Source organism: Rousettus aegyptiacus, unplaced genomic scaffold (genome assembly GCF_014176215.1).
Source record: "Rousettus aegyptiacus isolate mRouAeg1 unplaced genomic scaffold, mRouAeg1.p scaffold_m13_p_3, whole genome shotgun sequence".
NCBI lineage: Eukaryota > Metazoa > Chordata > Mammalia > Chiroptera > Pteropodidae > Rousettus > Rousettus aegyptiacus.
This window is the reverse complement of record NW_023416306.1, coordinates 141,471,359-141,494,598: the sequence shown is the minus strand read 5'-3', so window position 1 is coordinate 141,494,598 and position 23,240 is coordinate 141,471,359. Positions and strand designations below refer to the sequence as shown.

The following is a 23,240-nucleotide window of genomic DNA, read 5'->3' as shown; positions in this document are numbered from 1 at the left end:
CTTCAGTCTTGAAATAAGATGGCATGGGCCTTTTTTTCTTTTTTGAAATTGTTTTGGCTATTCTAATTCCTTTTCCCATATAAATTTTAGAAATGGCTTATGGATTTCTTACCACCACCACTATCCCCAACCCCCACCCAGAAAAGAGCTTGTAAATTTGACAGGGTTTACAGTGAATCTGTAAATTAGTTTACGGAGACTTAACAATGATACTGAGTCTTCAATTTGTTTAGTTCATTCTATCACCAACATTTAAAATTTTTCAACATAAAGTCTTGCATAAGTTTATACCGAAGTATTCCTCTTTTGATGCCATTTTCAGTAGTACATAATCATTTTATACATGACAAAATTAAATAATGTACCCAAGGTGACATAATTATTAAATGACAAAGCCAGGTTGAAATCTACATGAGCTTATAAACCACTAACCTGGTTTTAATTATGCTAGTTTTATTATGAAATTGGTGCGGTTACAGTGATGGGAGAGAGGAAGCCCTAGCTGTTAATAAGAAAAATCCCATTACCATGCTTCTATAAAAGAATTGATCCTCCAGAGTTTACATATTTTCTTAGCTTAGGTTTTTCAGATCTGTTCAAATCATAAACTATACTTGTCTTAATTTATAATCCTTTGATCAACACATTTGTGAACCAGTGCTTTTAGATAGTTTACCTCATGCTGTTCACTAGTATGAATTATTTCAAATAAAAAAAAAATGTGTACCTTTAGCATTTGAATGTCTACTGTGTGCTCACCAGTGGAGATAAACACAATTTCTTTTCTTGAAGAACTCCCCTCTGAGGAAGAATACGTTTATTATAGTAAGCGCTGTAAGAGATGCATAACCGTGGTCAGTGGTAGAACAAAAGCTTTTATTTGGGGTTGAGTACTCTTACTCATTTCATATGTTGCAGTTCCTTCTTTTTAATAGTTCGACAACCTGTGGGAAACTTGTAAAGGGCTTTGAGAGGGAGAAATTAATTATTTTAGACTTTTTTTGGCAGATGGTTGGAGTCCTTAGGAAAGACCAGTTAAGAAATAGCCTAGCCATGGCGAATTCAATATGAATATGGTAGACCACAGGAAAGTAAAACAGAGGTCAAGTCTGGGTTCCATTTTCAAAGGTAAGGAATTCAAGTTAGGGGAGCAATGTTAGGATAGAGTGTTCTACTTGAAGATATGATTTTCAGTTGTGGGCTTTTTTCTGGTTTCTTAATATTTCGTTAAGTACTTTTACAAAGTAAGAAAGGAAGTATTATATTCTTAATTTGCTCTTCAAATCTTAATTTGAAGAGTATTTTGTTTCAGTCAGTTAAGCATATTGATGACATACAACTTGATTTTTCTCATTTCTTTTTCAGGTCCCTTTATGAATGGTAGAAATAAAAGCAAGCGGATAGTTTTAATCAGATAAGTGCTTTTTTAGGCTAAATATTTTTTATTATTTGTAATCTCTAATCCAAACTTTATTCTTTAACCCATTTCCTGTTTGTCCTGAGAATACTAGCTGGCGGTTGCAACATTCACCCCAAGGTAAACTCGTGGATTACAGTCCTAACCTTACCCCCAAAGTTTGTTATGAATATCTCACTCTAGTATATAGATAGTCTTTGGAAACAAATGACTTCATTCAACTTATAGCATTCTGTTTTTAGTAGTGGTATTTCCATTTACAAAATATAGTAATTCTTGAATGCTGAAAATGTCAAATCGTAGAAAACGCAGCATCCCTACACGTAATGTTGACATCGTTCTTCAACAATTGTTAGCCAAAGATTCATTTGATGAATCCGATTTTTCTGAAATAGACGATTCTGATGATTTTTCAGATAATGTTTCAGAAGACTGTACTGTCAGGCCTTCATCCGATTTGGAATCTGATGGAAATATCCCTACGTCAGCTAACTCATGTCACACTCTGAAATGGTCAACGTGTATTATGATTCCACGTCAAAGGTATGATTTTACTGGCACACCTGGCAGGAAAGTTGATGTCAGTGATACCACTGACCCACTTCAGTATTTTGAACTGTTCTTTACTGAGGAATTAGTTTCAAAAATTACCAGCGAAACTAATGCCCAAGCTGCCTTGTTGGCTTCAAAGCCACCTGGTCCAAGAGGATTTCCGCGAATGGATAAATGGAAAGACACTGACAATGATGAACTAAAAGTCTTTTTTGCCATAATGCTACTACAACGTATTGTGCAGAAACCTGAGCTGGAGATGTTTTGGTCTACAAGGCCTCTTTTGGATACACCTTATCTTAGGCAAATTATGACTGGTGAAAGATTTTTGCTTTTACTTCGGTGCCTGCATTTTGTCAACAGTCATTCTATATCTGCTGGTCAATCAAAGGCCCAGGTTTCGTTGCAGAAGATTAAACCTGTGTTTGACTTTCTTGTAAATAAGTTTTCAACTGTTTATACTCCAAGCAGAAACATTGCAGTCAATGAATCACTGATGCTATTCAAGGGGCAGTTAGCTATGAGGCAGTACATCCCAATGAAACGAGCACAATTTGGTCTCAAGTTCTATGTACTTTGTGAAAGTCAATCTGGTTACGTGTGGAATGCACTTGTTCACACAGGGCCCAGTATGAATTTGAAAAATTCAACTGATGGTCTGAAATCGTCACGCATTGTTCTTACCTTGGTTAATGACCTTCTAGGCCAAGGATATTGTGTCTTCATCGGTAATTTTTATACATCTCCCATGCTTTTCAGAGAATTACATCAAAACAGGACTGATGCAGTTGGGACAGCTCATTTGAACACAAAACAGATGCCAATTGATTTGAAAAAAAGGATTGCAAAGGGGACAACTGCAGCTAGATTCTATGGTGAACTTATGGCACTGAAATGGTATGACAAAAAGGAGGTGATAATGTTGTCAACATTTCACAATGATACTGTGATTGAAGTAGACTGCAGAAATGGCAAAAAAACTAAGAAGCCTTGTGTCATTGTGGATTATAACAAGAATATGGGAGCAGTAGACTTGGCTGATCAGATGCTTGCTTCTTATCCTACTGAGTGCAAAAGGCACAAATTTTGGTATAAAAAATTCTTTCGCCACCTTCTAAACATTACAGTGCTGAACTCCTACATCCTGTTCAAGAAGGACAATCCCGAAAACACGATCAGTCATGTAAACTTCAGACTGACGTTGATTGAAAGAATGCTGGAAAAGCATCACAAGGCAGGGCAGCAACATCTTCGAGGTCGCCCGTGCTCTGATGATGTCACACCACTTCGCCTGTCTGGAAGACATTTCCCCAAGAGCATACCACCAACATCAGGGAAACAGAATCCAACTGGTCGCTGCAAAGTTTGCTGCTCGCACAACGACAAGGATGGCAAGAAGATCCGGAGAGAAACGCGCTATTTTTGTGAGAAATGCGATGTTCCACTCTGTGTTGTTCCATGCTTTGAAATTTACCACACGAAAAAAAATTATTAAATACTGATCATCATCATACATTTGTTACATTAGGATTAGAGACAAGTTCTGTTCGGAAATAACTCCCAAGAACAGTTACATTTTATTTTCACATTGAAAACCACTTATATTTTCTTTGGCCTCAAAGAGTGTTTATGTAAAATTAACGCTAGCAGTGAGCTGCTCTTTTTTTCTAAACAGGAAATGGGTTCAAACATTTTTTATTTTTCTTTTTTAGGTACCAGTTATCAAGATTTACTTACAGTAAGCAAGGTACTCAAATCTTTTCTTAGTTTAAATGTATGAGTTATAAAATGTAACAGGTAACTTTACATAAAAAAGCCAGGGTATGACTTGTTCTTGAGTTGTTTGTATAATAGTTAGCTGTTCATGTATAATGATTTGCTATTTGAACTACACAGATGCTCAAAGTTCAGCAATGCCCTTGCTGCTAAAACTTAGTGATTAGATACATCACCTTCCTAAGAAAACATAACTGAATGGAGTAATACTGTCATGAGCCCAATAAATGGTGTATATGTATATATGTGGTATACTTGGCCTGAGTTCATTTTTTTTTTTCATGCTAAGTCCTACTGTTCAGGTTGTGACAATTCTTGCAGGCAACAATACTGATGATTCCTCAGTAACCATTGTTTACAGAGCACTTCTATGTAGTCTCATTTATCTTATAGCATAAAATATGGGTTTTTATTTTGAACTTTACGGATCCAGAAATATTTTAATTAAATAGCAACTTTGTGGATACTTAAATCCACTCAACAGAATAAAATATTCTTGACTTTCCAACCTGAAACATGTTTCTTGTGTTACACCTAAAGTGGCCGATGATCAAAATCACTTCACTAAATACAAAACTGTAGTAGTGTCAGTTGCCTCCTAAGTTTGGTAGGTACTTTTTACACAACATCCCAATCTTTAGATTCTAGTTGAGTGATGGAATGGAGCTTTGAATTTGATTCCAAAGCCTCTGTTTGCAGTATTTTAACTAAGAATTTTTAAATAGGTATCAACATTTTAATGCTGAGTAAATATGTGCTTAATTACCTCCACCAATTTTGTCAAGCAGATAGTAACCAAACTTCAGTCGTTACAAGACAAAATTTTAATGAAAATTGGTCAGTAGGTATGTGATAATCCACAGGGCTAAATAGTTACATGGGAACTGTAATAGAAATTTAAAACAGCTGCAGAAGTGTTACATATTATCATCATCTGATTCATCTTCTTCCTTCAAAGATTCCTGTTAAGAGAAAAATAGTGTTTAAAATCAAATTTTTAATATAACAACCTGAATCTAATTAACCACTTAATGAACAGTGATTTAGAATAAGATTCCCAAGTAAAGAAAATGGTAATTAAATATACCTTGCTTTAACAATTGACTATATTCTTTAGAGAACACACACAGTATGAATATTAAATGTCCTGAAAAACCCTATCCATTTTCATACACCATTTTGGAACTAGGGCAACTTTATCTCCATTGAGGATAACCCAGAAAATTTCTATCCTTAGTTCAACTCAACTCTTTTTATTTAACAGAAATCAAACCAAGTTCCTTTATTATTCAACACTCACATAGATTTTTTGTGTGGTGTCTTACCTTAGCGTATTTCTCAGCTTCTTCCCTTATATCTTTTGGAACAATTTCATGTCTTCCTTTAGTTACTAGAAATTAAGCCATATATTTAAAATGAATTAAACATGAGGACTATATTATGCAATCTACCCAATTCACAGGTATGGTCCATCTATGTTAACGTCGTAAAGCTGTACTTTGAGTAATATAAGATGCTTTGAACTCATTTTTATGTGTCTTCTCCACATAAAAGATTAGATCTACCCAAATTTAGCTCTTGTGGACGCAAAGGATAAATTATGCAATAAGTTATCTAGATGCTATGATAAATCCCAGGTATTCACTAATATACAGCATGATTTAAAAAGAAAATTTAACTGGCCTTGAAGCTCTATGGTTACCACGCTAGAAAGAAAAACTGGTGAATTCTCTCAGTAATATCTTAAAAACACGCAATGAAGTATTCACAACTTCAGTCAATTATTAAGCAGAACTTTCCTTCAAAACGATTACTTGGTTCTGTCTTTCTTTGTTCCATGATCAGGTGCATTTTGGCCACCCCCACTGCAGTTGAACATATGAATATTTCATGACCCAGCAATTCCACTCCTATGTACATTTCCAACAGAAACACTACACAGGTGTACCATAATAATTATGCATGATGTCCACACAACTATATTATTTACTTTATTTAAAAAAAAAAAAACTGGGAAAAGCCCAATCGGAGATGAATGAATTGTGGTAAATTTAGACAACAGAACACTATACAGCAAGGTAAATGAACAAATACTATTTAAAATACAAAGCAACATAGATGATGTACATTAATATGTTGAAAAAGGGACAAAAGAATACATACTGTATAATTCCATTTACATAAACTTCAGCAGGCAAAACTATCGTGTTAGAATTCAGGATAGTGGTTACTTTTGGGGAGAAGATAAGGACTAATTTCAAGGAAGGCCTAAAGGGGTGATCAGGACTGGTCTATTTGTTGACCAGAGCAGCGGTTACAGGAGTACATCCATATTGTGATCATTTATCATTTGTTATTTGTGTACTTTCTATATGTGTATGTCACTAACATTATTTTAAAAATTAAAAAGGCACACAGTAGGAAATTAGATTTGGTACAGATGACTCCCAAAGCAAATAAATGGACAAAAGTAACTTACTTTCTCCAACCCAGCTGAGCTCTAGTTCAAAAGCTTTATCCTTAACTTCATCGTGCACTATGTAAATTCTAGAACAGAAAAGGGAAAATTATAACAACCATTTGGTCATCTACAAACACTGTAGTTCATGCACCACTTCAGCACACATTAGAACTTCCATCCCTAGTATCAATATAAAATTATACATATGCCTTATACATAGTTTATATTTATGAACAGCTGGAAAAAGGCAAATCACAAAAGGATTAATATAAAATTGAATACTACAAATGGTTCAATATACTTTTACAACCCATTTGTTTGATACACTGTTTTTGAGGCATAACTAAAAAAGATACCGCATAACTAAAGATACCTCATAACAGATTTCACTGGGAAAAAGTGATCATTACCTGTGCCTTTTTCAGTATATATATTTTCTCTATCATTAACTGATTATTTTAAAATAAACTAATTTTTTAGTTTGCAATTATTATTCATCTATCTGCAACTTCTTGGCAGGAATCTTTTTAAACCCTAGTACATATTTTAAGAACTCTATGCCCTTCTGGTCTTTAAACTACAGTACGTGCCAAACTGCAGCAAACAAGTAGGCACACTGTCATGTGACATATTAAAAGTATCAAAAATTTAAGTACAGAGCAAGGCTTTCCTATTTTATACTTTCCATTATCTTACACATCTTACTTTTGGAAGGTATTCCTAAAGCCTGTGATATGAGAAATCGCCTTACTTTTTGGAAACTAAGTAAAATGCACAGTGTTCAATTTATTAAATGATGAGGGATGGCTTTTCTACATGGAACTAACTCATGTCTACTGTTATACCTAAACATAAAAGGTGTGGTGAAGGCTGATTTCCAGAAGCATTTCTCAGTGAAGGAAACTGAGTTTATCATGTTAGACTATTGTCAATTTAATGAGAATTATTTACTTTCTTTTTAAGCAGTTCTACTGTATACTTGTGTTCTCAAGTTATTATTAACTGACATTTGTAAAATGGGACCTGCTTCATAACTGGAAAGGTCTCATGGTATAAAAAGGTGGTGATGACAGAGTGGCAATAGCAGGAGTCGTGGACAATTAAGACTTTAAAAACTCTTTGAGATTTTAATATTTTGTTTTTAAAAAATTCAGTTTAAAAGAGATTAAGAGTACCATTAAGTATACTACTTATTATATAATAGAGCTCGCTAGGACTTTTTTTCCTTGCATGTATGATTAGATGTAAAACCTGAGGCACTTGCACAAATTGGCTAACTAGACAGACCATGTTCATGCAGTCCCATGTGAAACAGGTGCTATGAATTCTCTGAATTATATTTATTACTTTCAAATCTGAAAAGATGACTGCAAAATCAGCACTTTATTGGGTTTTTTGAAATACTAAATTCCCAGAAGAATCATGAATTTTGAACCAATGACACTCAGGATTACTGGCTTTGTTGTTGCCTACTATTAACTGTTACATAGCATTCCACTCTATGTACCTATAATATGAACCACTTTAGGCTTTCTTAAACTATATTTAAATGTTCTGAATACTGCTCTTCTTGTCTTGTTATAAGAACTATTAAAATTAATATATCTTGCCTAAAGAAACAGATTATGTATATGAGCCAGGTTCATGTATCATGTATAGTAACAATTAGCTGTAAAATGAAAATAAAGTTTGTAAATTAAGATGATTATTATTGAGACTTGTAAGATTTGGGAAGTTGGAAACTATGAAATGAAGCTTTCAGAGGTCCACTGTATCCTCCTAGACTTGAATTCTGTCACCTAAACACTTTATTTTGTTATAAGCTATTTTTTTCCCCAGCCCACTAATAGTCACTTGATACGGATATTCTCTTCCCTATTTACATACTAAGTTATCTTCAAACAAAACAGTCTCATAGAATTAAGGCATAGTGGAATATTTTGTCAATGGTAAGGAAAATTTCAACTTACATTTTTGCAACTTCTTTAACAACATCACGGCAGGTCATTTCTTTCATCTACAAAAAAAATAAAAATAAAATACATGTTATGAGTCACAAGAACAACACTTTCCACTTGTAACTATTTTCAGATTCTTTTCATGACCTATATCAATAACCCACACTCTTGAGAAAGTCTCAAATGTAAAACCAAGGAAAATAACCTAAAATCCCAAAAGACCAGAACCGAAGTTTCTTGATTCACGTTTTAATGTTTAATGTTTTAATGCTTTTAAATTATTATGCCAAAATATTCTGGACAATGCTTGTGTACCACTAATTTTGTGATAAGTATTAAAATTTATTACAATCCAGGCTGTTCTTGTTGATTCACAGGCAGACCCTCATGTTTAAAAGACTGTAGAAGAGTTTTGTTTTTTTTTTTTCCAATTTAGGATAATAAAATACAAACAAATCATGAGTACCTACTATATACAAGATATAGAGAGATGAATAAAAGAAGTTTTCCCTTGTGGAATTCAATTAAAGACAAACTTCAAGACAAAAATGTTAGGGAAAGTTTTGAAAAAAGATTTGAATGGGTTCTTAGAACACAGTTGGATTTGGTTTGATTTTGAGGGAGATAATGAAAAGCACAAGGCAAAAATGGGAAGCCAAAATCCTGTTCTAATGTATTAGAAGCAATCAGCATTCTTAAAGTGAACACTTGGGAATCAGAATAAAAAAAATAGCCCCTAGTTGCTCAACAGTTTGTATATGTATTGGTACTAGAAATAACCAGCACAAGATTTCATTAAGGCAAATGGGTTTCTGAACATACATGGCAAGATAAAAAAAACATTTCAGTAAACTGCCATTTATATTCTAACTGTATTGGGGAAGATGGAAGATGGAAGATGGTGAAAGATGAAGGGTATTCATAAAGCTGTCCAGATGAGATAATTCAGTTACTTTACCCCTCTAGGTTCATTAATATTTTATTTTTGGTGTTTTTTAATTTAAAAATCCTGATGCTCTGGCTGTACAACCACATGAGGAAGCAGCAACAACAAATCATAATTTTAAATTTAAGAATACCAGTCTTATTAGGAAATAAATCAAGTATGTGGAACCAACTACAAAAGTAATTGGCATGGGCTCTTCAAAAAAATACTGGGGGAGAGGAGGACAACAAATTAGAAGAGATATAAGAAATTAAGTGTGTGAACCTTAATTATATCATGGGTTGAAAAACTTACAAATGACACTGCTGAAATTACTGAGGCAATGATTATGCGCTGAATATCATGATATTTTGAATGTGGTAGTGGTAGTCTAACAGATGGATACTAAGGCATTTAAGGATGCAATGTGATGTCGGCCATTTTTTCAAACAGTTCAGAAAAAAGCATACAAATAAAACATTGGAAAATATTAATTACAATTTAAATGTAGATATTTTTATATAATTCGTATCTTTTCTGTGTTTATATTTTTTCATGTTAAATTGAGAGTGAAGTGAAGGAAAGGAATACCAATCTTCATACTTGAGACCTTATGGGTTAAGTTTTAGATTTAGTAAACATTATTTTTCAAAGGCACAAGCAAATGTGAAAAGGCACATTTCAAATGGCAAATATATTCTTACATATGTTCATGAAGTTTTTATTTCATAAAATATTTTTGGCAAACTGTTAGAAGAAAAACAAGCCAGAGCAGTTTTGTAGAACAATAGTTTGCAAATTCTTTAAAGGGCTAAACAGTAAATGTTTTAGACTTTGTGGTTCACATAATCTTTGGTCTCTTCCAACTAAAATTCTGTTTCAGTGTGAAACCAGTCGTGCCATACTTTGTTGACCTAATTTAGGGCATGTTTTTGTCATTTAGGTACACATATTCCTCACAGAAGTTATCTCTCTTAATTCCTAGCTAGGATTTGTTGGTATTGCCATTCTTCACTAGGATTTAACCTAAGAAAATCAAAAGGACACTTGACTGCTCTAAATACTGTTTTCAAATTTCTACATAGTACTAAAAAAAAAGATGAAAGCAAAAGGGAAAAAGAGTAGAAGACAGGAAATTAATTAGTGCTGCACCAGGAAATGTATAGGGGAAAAGAACACTGATCTAAGTCATGAGGTCCATGAACTGTTCATAACCAGCATAATTCTATGATTCGAGCCCGTGTGTTTAACCCAAGGTTGTGCTTGGGTTAAGGGATCTATCTAAGATCCTTTTGTCAATTTTATTAAAACAAAAAATATGTATTAGTTTTATAGGTCTAGAACTTGGCATTAAATTCCAAGCACTTAAAAAGATGAGTTATAGAGCCTGGCCTTAATACGCTGAATGAGCATTTGAGCATGGTTCCAGTACAGCATAAATTATGTGAATTTTTTTCTCGCTAATTTACCAATACACCAAAAAATCATATGCCTACTTTTTAGGGAAGTTTTTGGTAAACAATAAGGAGTTCGTAGATAACTTCGAATTTAAGTTGATCAATTTGGCCAAAAAGAAAACCAGTAAAAGTTTTAAAAAAACTTTTTTACACTAATAGCTGAATTTATGGCTTTGAGGCAAAGAAAAAGTAGGTAATTGGAACAGGAAAGGGTTTCTTTCATGACTTAATGTAGGTAGGAACAAAGAAAGAGAAGTGCTGGAGCAGTAAGACTCTTCATGTAAGACTTCCACAGACCAAAGTTATGTTCCAGAGAAGGAATTACATGATAATTTGTACTATTCTGGAGTAAGGACATATGTAATAGGCTGCCATCAAAATCATAAAGGAATCCATGACACAACTATGTAGGTAATATGTTACCACTTTTCCTATTCAACCACTTAACAGCTACAGTAAGCTCAGCTCGAAACAATGAACAACACTGTATCCTTGGACCAAAAGGTTTAGTTTGTGGTGATAAAACTTCACTACATGAAGATAATGTTATAGCAGAAATTCAAGCATTGAGTATACATTACCTGAAGCTTTTCTATTTCTGTCTTTGCAGCTTGCCTGGCTTTGCCGATAGCACAGCCCCAATAGCCCTATTTAAAAAGAATACAACAAAAATATTTATTATTCAATTAACGTACTATCATAAAACATTAATGACTATTTCTATTTAAAGGTTAATGAAAGGATATTAAATGACTTTCAAAATCAAGTATGGAGAAATACAGTAAAACACATTCTAATGAACAGAAAGAAGCTCAAAAAAATTAAAATACCAAACTTAATTCTAAAATAATCTGGCTATATCCAAAGAAAAACAAGTATCATTACATATGTTTCATGAACTACAGGCATTTGTGAGGGTAAGAATGAAAAACCTTTTTAGCATGAGAAATATTCCTATGAGTTCTATACTCTTAAACCATCACTATTATTTATATTATAAGTTATTTTTAAAATTAAGGATGCCCATTTATACTTGCACATGACAAAATATAAAGCCTTCATTTTTTAAATTAGTAAAAGCCATAAAAATCTTAGAAGATAGGTAAGAAAAGGTAATTAGGCCCAAGAAATACCACTTCAAATTATTTTTAAAAAGAACCCTGAACAGGCCTGATCCCATCTGATCTTGGAAGCAAAGCAGGGTCGGGCCTGGTTAGTACTTAGATGGGAGATCACCTAGGAAGACACCAGGTGCTGTAGGTATAAAAAATATTTAAAAAATGAGGTATTATAAGCTAACAAGGTCCTTGCAATCTGTGAGGTCAACCAAGAGTTGCCTCACCTAAAAAAATAAAATCCTTTTTAAAAAGAAAGATACCCAGTTTTAAGACATTGCTAATATAGTAATAAAGGAAATATCACATATTCACAAATGTTATGTTCACTCTGCAGTTTCAATAAACAGCATAACAGCCACTAATTTTTCCTCTGCCTCATATCCACAGGTTATTGTTATTAATGATAAACAAAAAGTTGCTTTCCTTGAATGACTTTCAAAGAACCTTCATATAACCCAATATACGATTTAAGTGCTGGTAAGATATCATTAAACTACAAATAGAATTTCATATGATTCAGAATTACTCACATATGAAACACCTGATGGGTCAATCATGTAGAGTTGTGCACCGTCATTCACACTGTAAGATCCTAACATGAAACTGCATAAAAGTAAATAGTTTAAATCACAGTTCTTAATACCATAAAGGTATTTTTAAAACAATAATAAAATGCAACTATACTTCCTGTAATAAACCACTAATATATATATTAACTCATTCAACATTTTGAAAGGTAGTTTCAGCAAAAACTAGTACATTTTTTAAATCATTCAAAATTCATGTGGCTTTGTTCGTTTAGCATTAAACTTTCTGATGAAACTTTCCTGGGAAGATAGCAGTGTACGCAAAGCGAATGAGAGGGCCTAATAAGTAAAGGCACAAACTAAGCCAAGATGACAGAATTCCTGATGTCAGTACACTGAATCTACCTCAAACTTTTGTTCCACCTTTCATTCTTTTTTGGCTATTCCCTCATATTCCTCCAGTTTTTTTTCCTACAATAAAACAAACTGTTTCAATGCATTTTTATATGCCCAACAAATTAGTCTATTAAATAATCATATGAACTACTGATTTTTTCTGAAACTGACATTTTCTTTCCCTTAGAAGTAGAAACCAGCCCTATCTTATATATCATTTCATGTACAAAATATCATGACAGCCACTATCCAGTCCCCACCCTTACTATCATTCTCTTTCATCTTCCACTTGGCCATGGGACTTCAGAATATATAACTGACTATCATTATTTTAACATCCTTCAATGTTTCCTTAGTATGGAGCAGACTTCTGTATGATCTAGCCCCTTCCCACATCTTCAAATATCATATAAACCATATAGTCTAAACACCAAGTATACTTGATTACCACTGCATTACCTGAAATGCCCATGTAGCTTCATTCCAGTCCCCTTGCTGTAAATACCCTTATCAGTTCCCCTATACTTCACACATACTTTCCTTGCCAACTCTCCAGAAAGAGGCAGTTCCCTAAAAGATGCCCCACTATACTCAATACAAACATGCCTTTATTATATCACCTCTAAAATTACTCATCTTTGTGGCCCCCATCTATGATTGACTCAGTGTATGCTCAATAAATGTTTATGAAAAAGTTTTCTCTCCATTATTCTCCTTTAAAAACTGAGAAGGGACAAATTCAGAGCTCAGCTGATAGGTTAAAAAGAAAGGTATTCTCTGAAGTCTGAAAGTGTTTCATAATGTAATTTAAGTGAGACTTAAGAACTAATATAAAAAATATCCACATGTCTAACCTATTGCCAATAGAATAAAACTCAGGTTTTCTCTGTCTTTAGTAATTTAAATGATGAGTATAAGCAACTCAAAGGTAGAGCTACAGCTAATAAACTTCCTACAATCTTTAACAGTGGCATGCACTCAGATGTTAATAAAAAATGTTTTATTATGACTGTTTTTTTTTAACATTATAAACTAGATATGTCTTTATTTAAGGAAAATCTAGTCATGACAGATCTCCTCTAAGAAGCCGTATTTCAATGTTTACATGTTTCCAGGTCTTGATGCAACTGAATCCAGCTTTTCTCCAAAAATAAAAATACCAGCATTTCACCTTAACAATAAAAAACTAACAGGAACTTGAAATGTAATTTTGTATGGATTCATTACTGACTGCTGAAAAACTGCCATTTAAGAGCATACAGTATGCTAAAAGTATACAGATGGAAATTAATAAGAAAACTGAGGTGTCAGTATAGTTGGCTACCTAAAAATGACAATAGGAATTACCAGTCTGTAATTTCCTGAGAATGTCAGGGTCTAACATCAGAGAATTTTTTTTTCCAGTTTTACTAAGAAATAATTGACATATATTTGTATAAGTTTCACATGTATGTACAACATGAGGGTTTGATTTATATATATTGTCATAAAATGCTTAAACACAATAATTTCAGTTAACACCCATCATCTCATATAAATACAAGAAAAAAGTCTCCTGTGATGAAAACTCTTAGTACCTACTCTCTTAACTTTATCATAAAGCAGTGTTATCATACAGCAGCATTAACTATAATTATGTTGTATATTACATCCCTAACTACTTATTTATCTTATAACTGGAAATTTATACCTTTAGACCAGACCACCGTTCTCCAGAGACTTTATCATAATCAGATTAAAGTTATTACTATGAGTTCTGTTTTATCATCAGTTTAAATCTGTATGTTTTTCACAATTCAAAGTTTTTATGTAGTTTAATTTCTCTAATGCTTCTTAGTAATAATTCATATTTTTACGTGTATAAAAGGCTACAATGCTAGAGAAAACATACTTATAGTACAGATCTCACTAAATATCTCGAAAATTTCATACCTGCAGCCAAAAGGTCTAACAGCACTGTAGAGTGTATATGCATGTACATACATGGCCACTCTGTCTGCAAGATGCTATGGGGAAGGGGGAGAGGAAAACAGAATAGCTTATTAACAAACTTCTATTACTGTTCAAAAGGCTCCCCAACATGTTGTCAACTTACTTTTAGTGGAATGTTATAGCCAAAGTTAGATCTGAAGTTGGAAGCTTCTTCTCTTGCAATGTCAGCTAAAGAACGAGCATCTGCCAACAAACCTGCTACTGCCTGAAAGAAAGTAAGTACAACTTAATAGATATACCTATTGTAAATCAAGGAATATATGTAATTATTGTAGGCTTATTTAATAGTTTTTTGACAAGCACCATCATTAGAAATAAGGTGTTTGGGGGCGGGGGGGTTAAAGGCTTTTATAAGGCATTCTCGGATTTTAATGCTTAGGTATGGGATTACAATTTTGAAATTTACCAACTGTGACTTCATTGCTTTGTCCAATTATCACATTCAGAAGAAATATTTATATAATTAATTCTCCACATCTCTCCACTTACCACTTTATTATACAGAATAAAACAACAAAAAAGAATAAAACTATTGGTCTTGGTAAGGATTGATCTTTATTTAAAGCAGTTCTGTGTTCAAAAGTTATTTAAAATTTTGGTCTAAATGGCATAACCTCAAATCTCCTTCAGCCTACTGACTAATAAATTACAATGACAAACCACATATCTTCCAAGACTGAAGGCTTGGAACTGCAGTTACCAAACTACGTATTGAGATATCCTAGGACACTGTAGTGAACTCAAAGTTGTGGGGCATTACATTTGGGGGAAACTCTTGTTGATGTAGTTCAGTTTTTATATTAAATCATTCTACATTCCTTTCAATACCATGATATCACTGAAAAGCTGGGTTCCTATTATAAAAAATAAATACTAAGCAAAAATCAATGTAGAGCAGAAAATGAAAGGGGCAGCATATAATATGATTCCAAACTTTAAGAAGTTATGCAGAGCAAATTAGTAATTGTGGTTGTTTAAAAATAAAAATACCTTGTTTTCACTCTGTATTTATTTATTTATTTATTTACCGCTTCTAAGTTTTTAGGACATAGACACTAAGTTGTTTGGACCTAAATACATAACAAATAGAACCACTGGGTATTTCTTTTGGCCCAAGGAAGCAATAAAAAAAGAATTACTGAAACACAGGTACTAGGAACCAAGAAAGTCTGGGAACCACTCGCTTATGAGATCTGCAAAATTTTAAAAGTGATATCAGAATTTTTAATTGCGTTTTTTACTACTGCTACCAACTAAGAGTAACAATGATGAAAATTCCTAACATACTATACACTCATTAATTACATGCTAATCATTTTACATAATTATTCTTAACCTTGCAACAACTCTATGAGGTAGGCACTGTTACCACTCTAGTGTAACAAGTGAGGAAACTAGAACAATTACACCATTTAAATCTTCTATTGTTTGGAGAAAGCTTATTGTGAAGTCCAAGAATTCTCAAATCACTTCAAGATGACAATTGTGGAAATAAAACATTAATCCTTAATTGTTTCCAACCCTCTTCAATGTGTAATGTTTTGCCAATTTCTAGCTATAAGGAATGCCATCTAGTTTCCTGACTTTAAATAATAAATGAGACAAATCTGAGTATTTTAGGACAATTTTTCTATCACTAAAGTGCCTATAAGCACATATTTTTTTTCAAAATACACCTACCTTAAGTGTTTTTACTGGCTGAAAGAATGCATAATTCTCTAATTCATCTCCTATCAACTAGGTTACAATCTGGCAAGTTTCATCAAAGTATATCCGTTTCACTGGAAATAATAAATTTGTTCAGGAGAGAAAATATGTTCAGAAAAAATAATCACTGAAAAAGCAAAAGAAAACCTTTACTTGTAGCTTTACAGTTTCCTGGTTATGTTTTACCAGTCCTTCTTTGTATTTGTGTGTAACAGAAACACCAAAGTTAACCGAAGAATGACTGGGTCCTATAAGATATCAGAATAGGTTCTGCAATAACATGTAGGCCATTTAAATCCAAGTTTGAACCCCAATTTGTATCTTTACCAGCTGTGAGTCTGTTTTCTCATTTGTAAAAATTGGATTAATATTAATTCCACTGGGTTTTCATGATTAACCAAGACTATGCAAAGAACCTCCAGCATAGTACACTGCACACGGTTTTCTCTTTTTCATATGCTTTTCAGTAAGCAGGGTTACAATCACTTCCTCTTTAGATTGATGCTTACTGAAGAGTCTGACATCTATCTAGAATAACTTCACTGTACACCGGTAATATAATCATGGCGTGTAATTGTGCAAAGCAGTCATTCAGGATACCAGCCGCATGAAATAAATACAGTGGTGCCTATAAGTTCATTTTTCCTTTCATTAACCATCCTTCCTGGTGCTCCACCTTACTATAGAGATATCTTCTGTTAATATCTTCAGTATGACTGATCCCCAAAAGGAATACAAAAAGCTAAAGATTCTTCGTCTCAAGCATTTGCCTTCACTGGTAATCTGTGCTGCCAAGACCTCTTTTCTATATACTCACCCCTCTCTCCTACTCATTTTCTTAAGGCAACTTGGTTTTCATAACTATGTCCAATCAGGTTATGAGAATGCTACCTTTCTTTTCGATAATAAACTGTTCACAAACCAGTAATGCTGTAATTACTTCTGTGGCTGCTCTCTGATCTGTTTCTGCCTCAATACTAAAGTAATACATGAGTTCTTATAATCACGTTTTAATATATACCAATTAATTACACCAGAAGAAATTGGACAAGGCAAAAAAACATTTTTAAATGTAACCTTACCATTCCAACATGCCGATCAACATTAAAAAGTCGTTTGTTGGAACCTTCTTCATAAAGTTTAGAAAGAACTAATTTTTCTACCCCAAAGACAACACCGTCTTTACATCTGATTCCAATAGCTGTACTGAAACAAAGAGATAAATTTAATGAAAATAAACTTTTTTTATAAACAAGTTTTAAAAAGACAAAAATAAGTAGCATTTACTTTTTTAAAGCATATCAAATATTTTAAAACAAATACATTTGAACACTAGAAAGGGGAAACATCCTAAAGTCTGATAAATTAGATCCATGTAAATGAACATATGACCAATAAAAAATATCTACCATATTATCACATAAAAAGACTTAATACATAAGTGAAAAAACATGCCAACAAAATATGTACAAAATGGCACAGTGCCTGCCATATGATAGCTGTATTTTAACAAATGTTGACTAAACTATTGTCCATCAAAAATGGTTCACAATATGCACAGAAAAAAAATGCTATACACAAACTAAAAAGTTAGCAGTGACTAATCTGGGTGGAGACATTATAATTCTTTTTCTTTCTTTTGCTTGTTTGCTTTTTCTGCAACATCCATTTATTGCTTATAATAAGTATATAAAATAAAATATATGCTATGTACAAATTTAAACCAAAAGATCTTAAAGTAACCTCTTAAGTAAAATATGGAGAAAATATATTGCCATTTCAAGATGAAAATACATTAATTACTTTGTTTTTCTAATTCTTTTAATAAAGGGAATTCTGATCAGAAACAACCAGAAAGTGAAGAGCAACATATTTATTTTGCAAAGAATTTCAGACACTTCTTCCCCATTCTTCAGGTATCTTCAATGGCTCTCCTTTTAAGTTTAAATTTCTTGCCCCACCTTTCAAAAATCCTGAGAATTTGCCAAGTCCATCTACCTTATTTCCTATTATAAATCCTGTGCTCTACTGAATTCAACCTCACTGTCATCTCTTAAACACCTGTGTTTGTTTTTTGCTGTTATGACTTTATTGAGGTTACTGCAGGTGCTAGAATATACTTCCCTCCTCACCACTGCATATTTAAATAAATTGCTACAAACTCTTGCAAATTCATTTGAACTTAAACTCTATAGCCTCAGGTAGCCTTTCCTAATATTCCAAGTCATCATCTTCCTCACTGTTCAAAATCTAAAATGTTCTTTATTCTGAACTAAAAGTCCTCAAAGTGTGGTCTGTGAAACCCCAGGGAATCCATGAGACCTTCTTAAGGGGTCTATGAGTTCAAAATTATTTTCATAAAAATACAAAGACATCATTTGCCTTTTCCACTGTGTAGTCATTTGCATCGATGGCACAGTAGCACTGGGTAAAACTGCTGGCACTTTAACACAAATCAATGCAGTGACAATAAATAGTAGCAGTAAACTATTAATTACATTTTTCACTGCTAGGCTCTCACAGTTCAAAAATAGCCACTTTTAGTTTAAGAATATCCTTGATAAAGCAGTAATTAATTTTATTAGAAGATAACCCTTAAGTTTTTATCTTTTTATTATAGTACTGAAGTGGAAGGTACTCAAACAACTTCTGCTATAAACCAAAATATGATGGTTGCCCAAAGGAACAAGCACTGGTAAAACTGATTATTTAAACTTCAGTATTTGGCAGATTTTTTACTTTTTTTTTCTAAAATGAACAAGTGAAATTGTCACTTCAAGTAAAACAACTGACAGTATTTTGTTGCCAGTGATAAAATTCATGTTTTCAAGCATAAATCGGAATTTTAAAAAAATATATTCACCAATGTGAGCTTGTCTGGTTCCTAATACTTACAAACTTTTATGCTCATAGTGATGGTAATATTAACAACTATGACATCTCTGACAGTTTGTAACTAAGCATGTCAAATTTGGAAGATTTGTTATAAGTCAGCGAACTAACATTTTCCAAATTACCAATTCATAATATTGCAAATCATGCATACGTAAAATATCCGAAGTGCAAGACAACCCAACAAATTTTAATTTCAAAGAATAAAAAGTTTATTGTTAAGTTTTTAGATACCACACTGCAACTAACCTTTAAGAAATTACCATTTGTCTAGTTTTTGTATATAAACATACAACAGCATCTGTAATTATCAAAAAAGTACTCATTTTTCCAACCACGTATCTGTATGAAGCCTGATCTGCTTCATGTGCTTTAGTAAAAGTAACAGCATGTTGAAGCAGAAGCAGACATGAGAATCTGTCTTCTATTAAGCTTCAATTAACTACTGAGATTTACACCACTCTTCTCACTACATTTTTTTAGATTTTGGAAAAGTTATTTTTCATTAAAAATGAAAGTTATTTTTCATTAAAAAATTATCAATGTAAAACATTTTTAATATGTTAAATTATTAATGTTAACATGCAGTTGTGTTTATTATTACTCTTAATGAATTATTTTGGTTTAAAATCTAACATGGTTAAATACTGAGAGAACCAGTAACTTGCATAAATAAGAGCTCTCTTGGGTCACGGTAATTGTTGGTAGAACCTAGGGCCTACATAAAAAATGCTCTTTGAGGTCCTCAGTAAAAGGATCCTGACACCAAAATTTTATGTACATTTTTATTCTAAACAATCTAGCGCTTATAGTTACATTGTACAATTTTCTTTTCATATTCTGACTCCTCAGTGAGGCTAAAGGGGAAGATTATAATTTAAACTTTTGTATATTACCTTCTGGGGTATACTTTTATAAAATTATGATCATGATATAGTTTAATAAAGTGCTTTTAAGTATTAACATATGTCGTTAATTGTTTCAGTAGTTCCTATACTTAACAGAGATTCAAAAATATTTTATTTAAATTCCTAAGATTAAATTTTTCTTTAAAAGAATTTATCATCTTTTGATCCAAGAAATCAAATCAAATTATTTAATTAAATGTCTAAATGTTTCCTAACTATTAGTTCATATGCTAGACTCTTAAGACAGTCAATATGCAGCCAAAGAAAACAATGATATAACCCAAGAATTTGAAAAAGGAAAATAGGCTAGCAAAGATGATAATGAATTTGGTTTTATGCACTGTATTTGAGACATGGTAAAATGTCCAAGTAGATAATCCTGGAATCAACTGGAAATATGGGACTGAGGCTAATGAAAAGATGTGGCCGAAAAAGAGATATAGAAACGACTAATAAATTAAAATGTTAGGGCACATATTATTTTACACCAAAGTAACATAACAAAGGCTAATTACCAAAAATATAGGAAAGGAGCTATTTAATAACTGGTTAAAACACACCAATTTCAAGTAAAACAGTGTTTCTTACCTACTATTTTCCACAGCTTTCATCGCATACTCAACTTGAAAAACTCTTCCATCAGGAGAGAATGTGGAAGCTGACAGGTCATACTAGGAGAAAAAAGGCAACAATAAGCCTAAAATAATGTACTGGCAGTAATAATCTTGGAATTTTTTTTTCTAAATGGCTTACACATCAGAAATGTGTGTTAAATCTCAAAGATTTTGCTTTAGCATGTCAGAGCTGCAAAAGTAGCTAATGAAAAATTTATACACTTTAGATTTCTGCTATTGAAAAGCAACAGATAAAAGTCCTAGACAAAAATCACAAGTTTTTCACACAAAACACAAAGCTTATTTTTAAAAAAAAAAAAAAAAAAATTACTACAGTATAGCAGAAAAAGCACTGGAATCATAATATTTTAATTCATAGCTGTGTCACTAACAAACTGAAGGACCTTACACAAATCATTTAGGATTGAAACATTTAATAAGCATATGTTAGTCACTGTATGGGAAAATAAAGAATGTTCTTGAAGTCCTTCATTTTCAAATCAGATCAGGCACAAAGTTAGGTGCTAGAGATGCAGCAATTAACCAGGAAAAGGGCATAATGAAAATAAAACAGAGTGAAGTAATAGTCTGAGGGACTACTACAGATTACCTGCTGAGGAAAGGCATTGCTGAGCAGTTATATTTATTTAGACTGAGTAACTAGCCATTTAGGATACGGAGGAACCATCGTGGCATCTGGCATAAAGATCTTAAGGTAGACATAATCTTCGTACAATCAAGGAAAAGAAATAAAGCCACTGTGTCTTGAGTACTATAATGGTAGAAAACTATATCAGACATGTAAGGGCCAAACCATTCATCTGGAAAATGAACTGCAGAGGTAACAAAAATGAATGGAAACATCAGGTTTCCCAAAGGTGGTGGCTTAGACTAAAGAATAAGAGATAGAAGGCATTATCTTTTGAGAGTCAAAGAAAAACTAGTTAATGGATTGAAAAATGAATCATAGATTTTTTTCATTTGAGCAACTAGAACTGGACCATTCACTGAAAATTAAAGATTGTAGGAAATGCAAAATGGCAAGGGAAGGAGAAAACCCAGAGCTCTACTTAGGACATGTACTTTAAAATCCTATTCATCAAGTGGAGAAAAATGTCAAGTAGACAAGTCTTTATATCTGGAGTTCTTGGAAGAAATGAAAATAGGCGATAAGCCTTCAACCATAGTGCTTCCTTAGTTTCAGTTTCCTGATTTGTTAAACAGAGATCCTTAATTCTACCATCGTAATACCAAAATATCTCACATGGTTATAGCATCAAGTATTTTTAAAACGTTTGTAGAATGAAATACTATCAATCGAAGGTGTTATTAATGTTGTTGCAAAGTCAATTGGCTACAACATGCATTATTAAGCGATTACTACTACTAAAAAAGTATGACATAACCTTAGCATCTCCTAACCGAATGGATTAAACCATTCCAAACATAAGCTGCCTATTATCAAACTCGGAAAACTAGTATTTGGGTTTAAAGCTGAGTATCAAATCTTTTGAACTGTAGCTATAGATGAGCTAAGAAACCCATTATTCAACGCTTCTAGTGCAAACAATAAACATTTCTAAACAAAATTATATTTTCTATGTGAAGAAATACATACGGGGAGTAAGCAAATGTTTGTTTACATGCAGTACATTTAACAAAGGTAGTAAACCAAACAAGTTAACAAGTCCAACTTCGAAATCCTCAACAGTCTTGTCTATTAAAAGTCAGAAGTGGTTACGTCTCTAGCTAATCATTTCAATGTTTACGGTAATGTGCTATTAAGAATTTGTGCAGGAAAACCCTGGACAAAGGAAAAGCGAAAGGATTTTTCAGATTTCACTTATCAGATAATTTTTTTATTGTCCCGACAGGGTTTCCAGGGAGTCGTATGGAACGGTCGATCACTACACTCGAAGGGACGATAGCGAAGGCCGCGTGAGTCAGCAGCACCCTAGGAACTGCAAAGGCTGTCCATGGAGAGCAGCGTCTCAAACCTCGGAACCTCGACACGCCTTGCCTCAGTGGTTCTCAGGAGGGACTGACACCCAAACCCTTTATAGACTATTTTAGGCCCCACAAGTTTCCACTTTCGGTTTCCCTAAGATGCTGAAGAAAGTGACTCAGCAATCCAAAGCCTCTCCAGATGTTACCGCTGCGCCGCCAAGCCCGCTACACCAGAGCTTAAAAGCTTCAGGTCACCGTCGCCGCAGACTCAGGCCTAAAAATCAGCGTAGGAAAGACGGCCGTTCAACAGACAACTAGAAGCGACCCACTTGGCCGAAGGCAGTCCCAACGCACCCAGAACTGATGTACCCCAAGCGGTCTGTCCTACTTCCCTTCAACGCTAATCGTTACACTAGACTATTGTACCGAAAAACAAGAACTCACCCCGGTACCGATTGAGCTCATGCTGCTAAAACCAGCAGAACGCGCAGCGCTTCAGGGCCTAAAACGCACCCTCTACACCGCAGCACGCAAACTAGTAATAGGCTCTTTCATTGGCGGATCTTTCGACCAATAGCCTTCTCTGTAGCTCT

General features: G+C 33.4%; 2 protein-coding genes across 6 annotated transcripts in view; one reads left to right on the top strand and one right to left on the bottom strand.

The window, feature by feature from the left end:
• Positions 1 to 5,737, top strand: part of LOC107502123 (piggyBac transposable element-derived protein 4) — a 19,241-nt gene extending 13,504 nt beyond the window's left edge. For 2 of the 5 annotated variants that reach the window (XM_016128980.2, XM_016128983.2), the window contains one exon: positions 1,009 to 5,737. In XM_016128980.2, coding sequence (XP_015984466.2) covers positions 1,698 to 3,464 — 1,767 coding nt within the window. In that variant the 5' untranslated portion in view covers positions 1,009 to 1,697 and the 3' untranslated portion in view covers positions 3,465 to 5,737. The remainder of the gene's footprint in view (positions 1 to 1,008) is intronic. The other 3 variants (XM_016128979.2, XM_016128978.2, XM_016128981.2) reach the window with 3 other exon arrangements.
• On the bottom strand, positions 4,547 to 23,240 carry PSMA3 (proteasome 20S subunit alpha 3). Its single transcript, XM_016128984.2, has 11 exons — positions 23,092 to 23,240; positions 20,675 to 20,757; positions 17,369 to 17,492; positions 14,683 to 14,784; positions 14,520 to 14,593; positions 12,195 to 12,267; positions 11,128 to 11,193; positions 8,177 to 8,223; positions 6,225 to 6,292; positions 5,071 to 5,135; positions 4,547 to 4,707 (listed from the first exon to the last, which is right to left on the bottom strand). The coding sequence occupies exons 1-11, from the start codon at positions 23,110 to 23,112 to the stop codon at positions 4,663 to 4,665; spliced, it is 768 nt and encodes a 255-aa protein (XP_015984470.1). The 5' UTR covers positions 23,113 to 23,240; the 3' UTR covers positions 4,547 to 4,662.

Bases quoted from the DNA above. Each gene is read 5' to 3' on its own strand.
- PSMA3 (XM_016128984.2), bottom strand. From the start codon at position 23,112: ATGAGCTCAATCGGTACCGGG. The intron at 14,594-14,682 runs GTAAGTTGACAA...CCTTCCCCATAG, and splicing joins GCTATAACATTCCACTAAAA to CATCTTGCAGACAGAGTGGC. The intron at 4,708-5,070 runs GTAAGACACCAC...TTCTCTTAACAG, and splicing joins AAGCTGAGAAATACGCTAAG to GAATCTTTGAAGGAAGAAGA.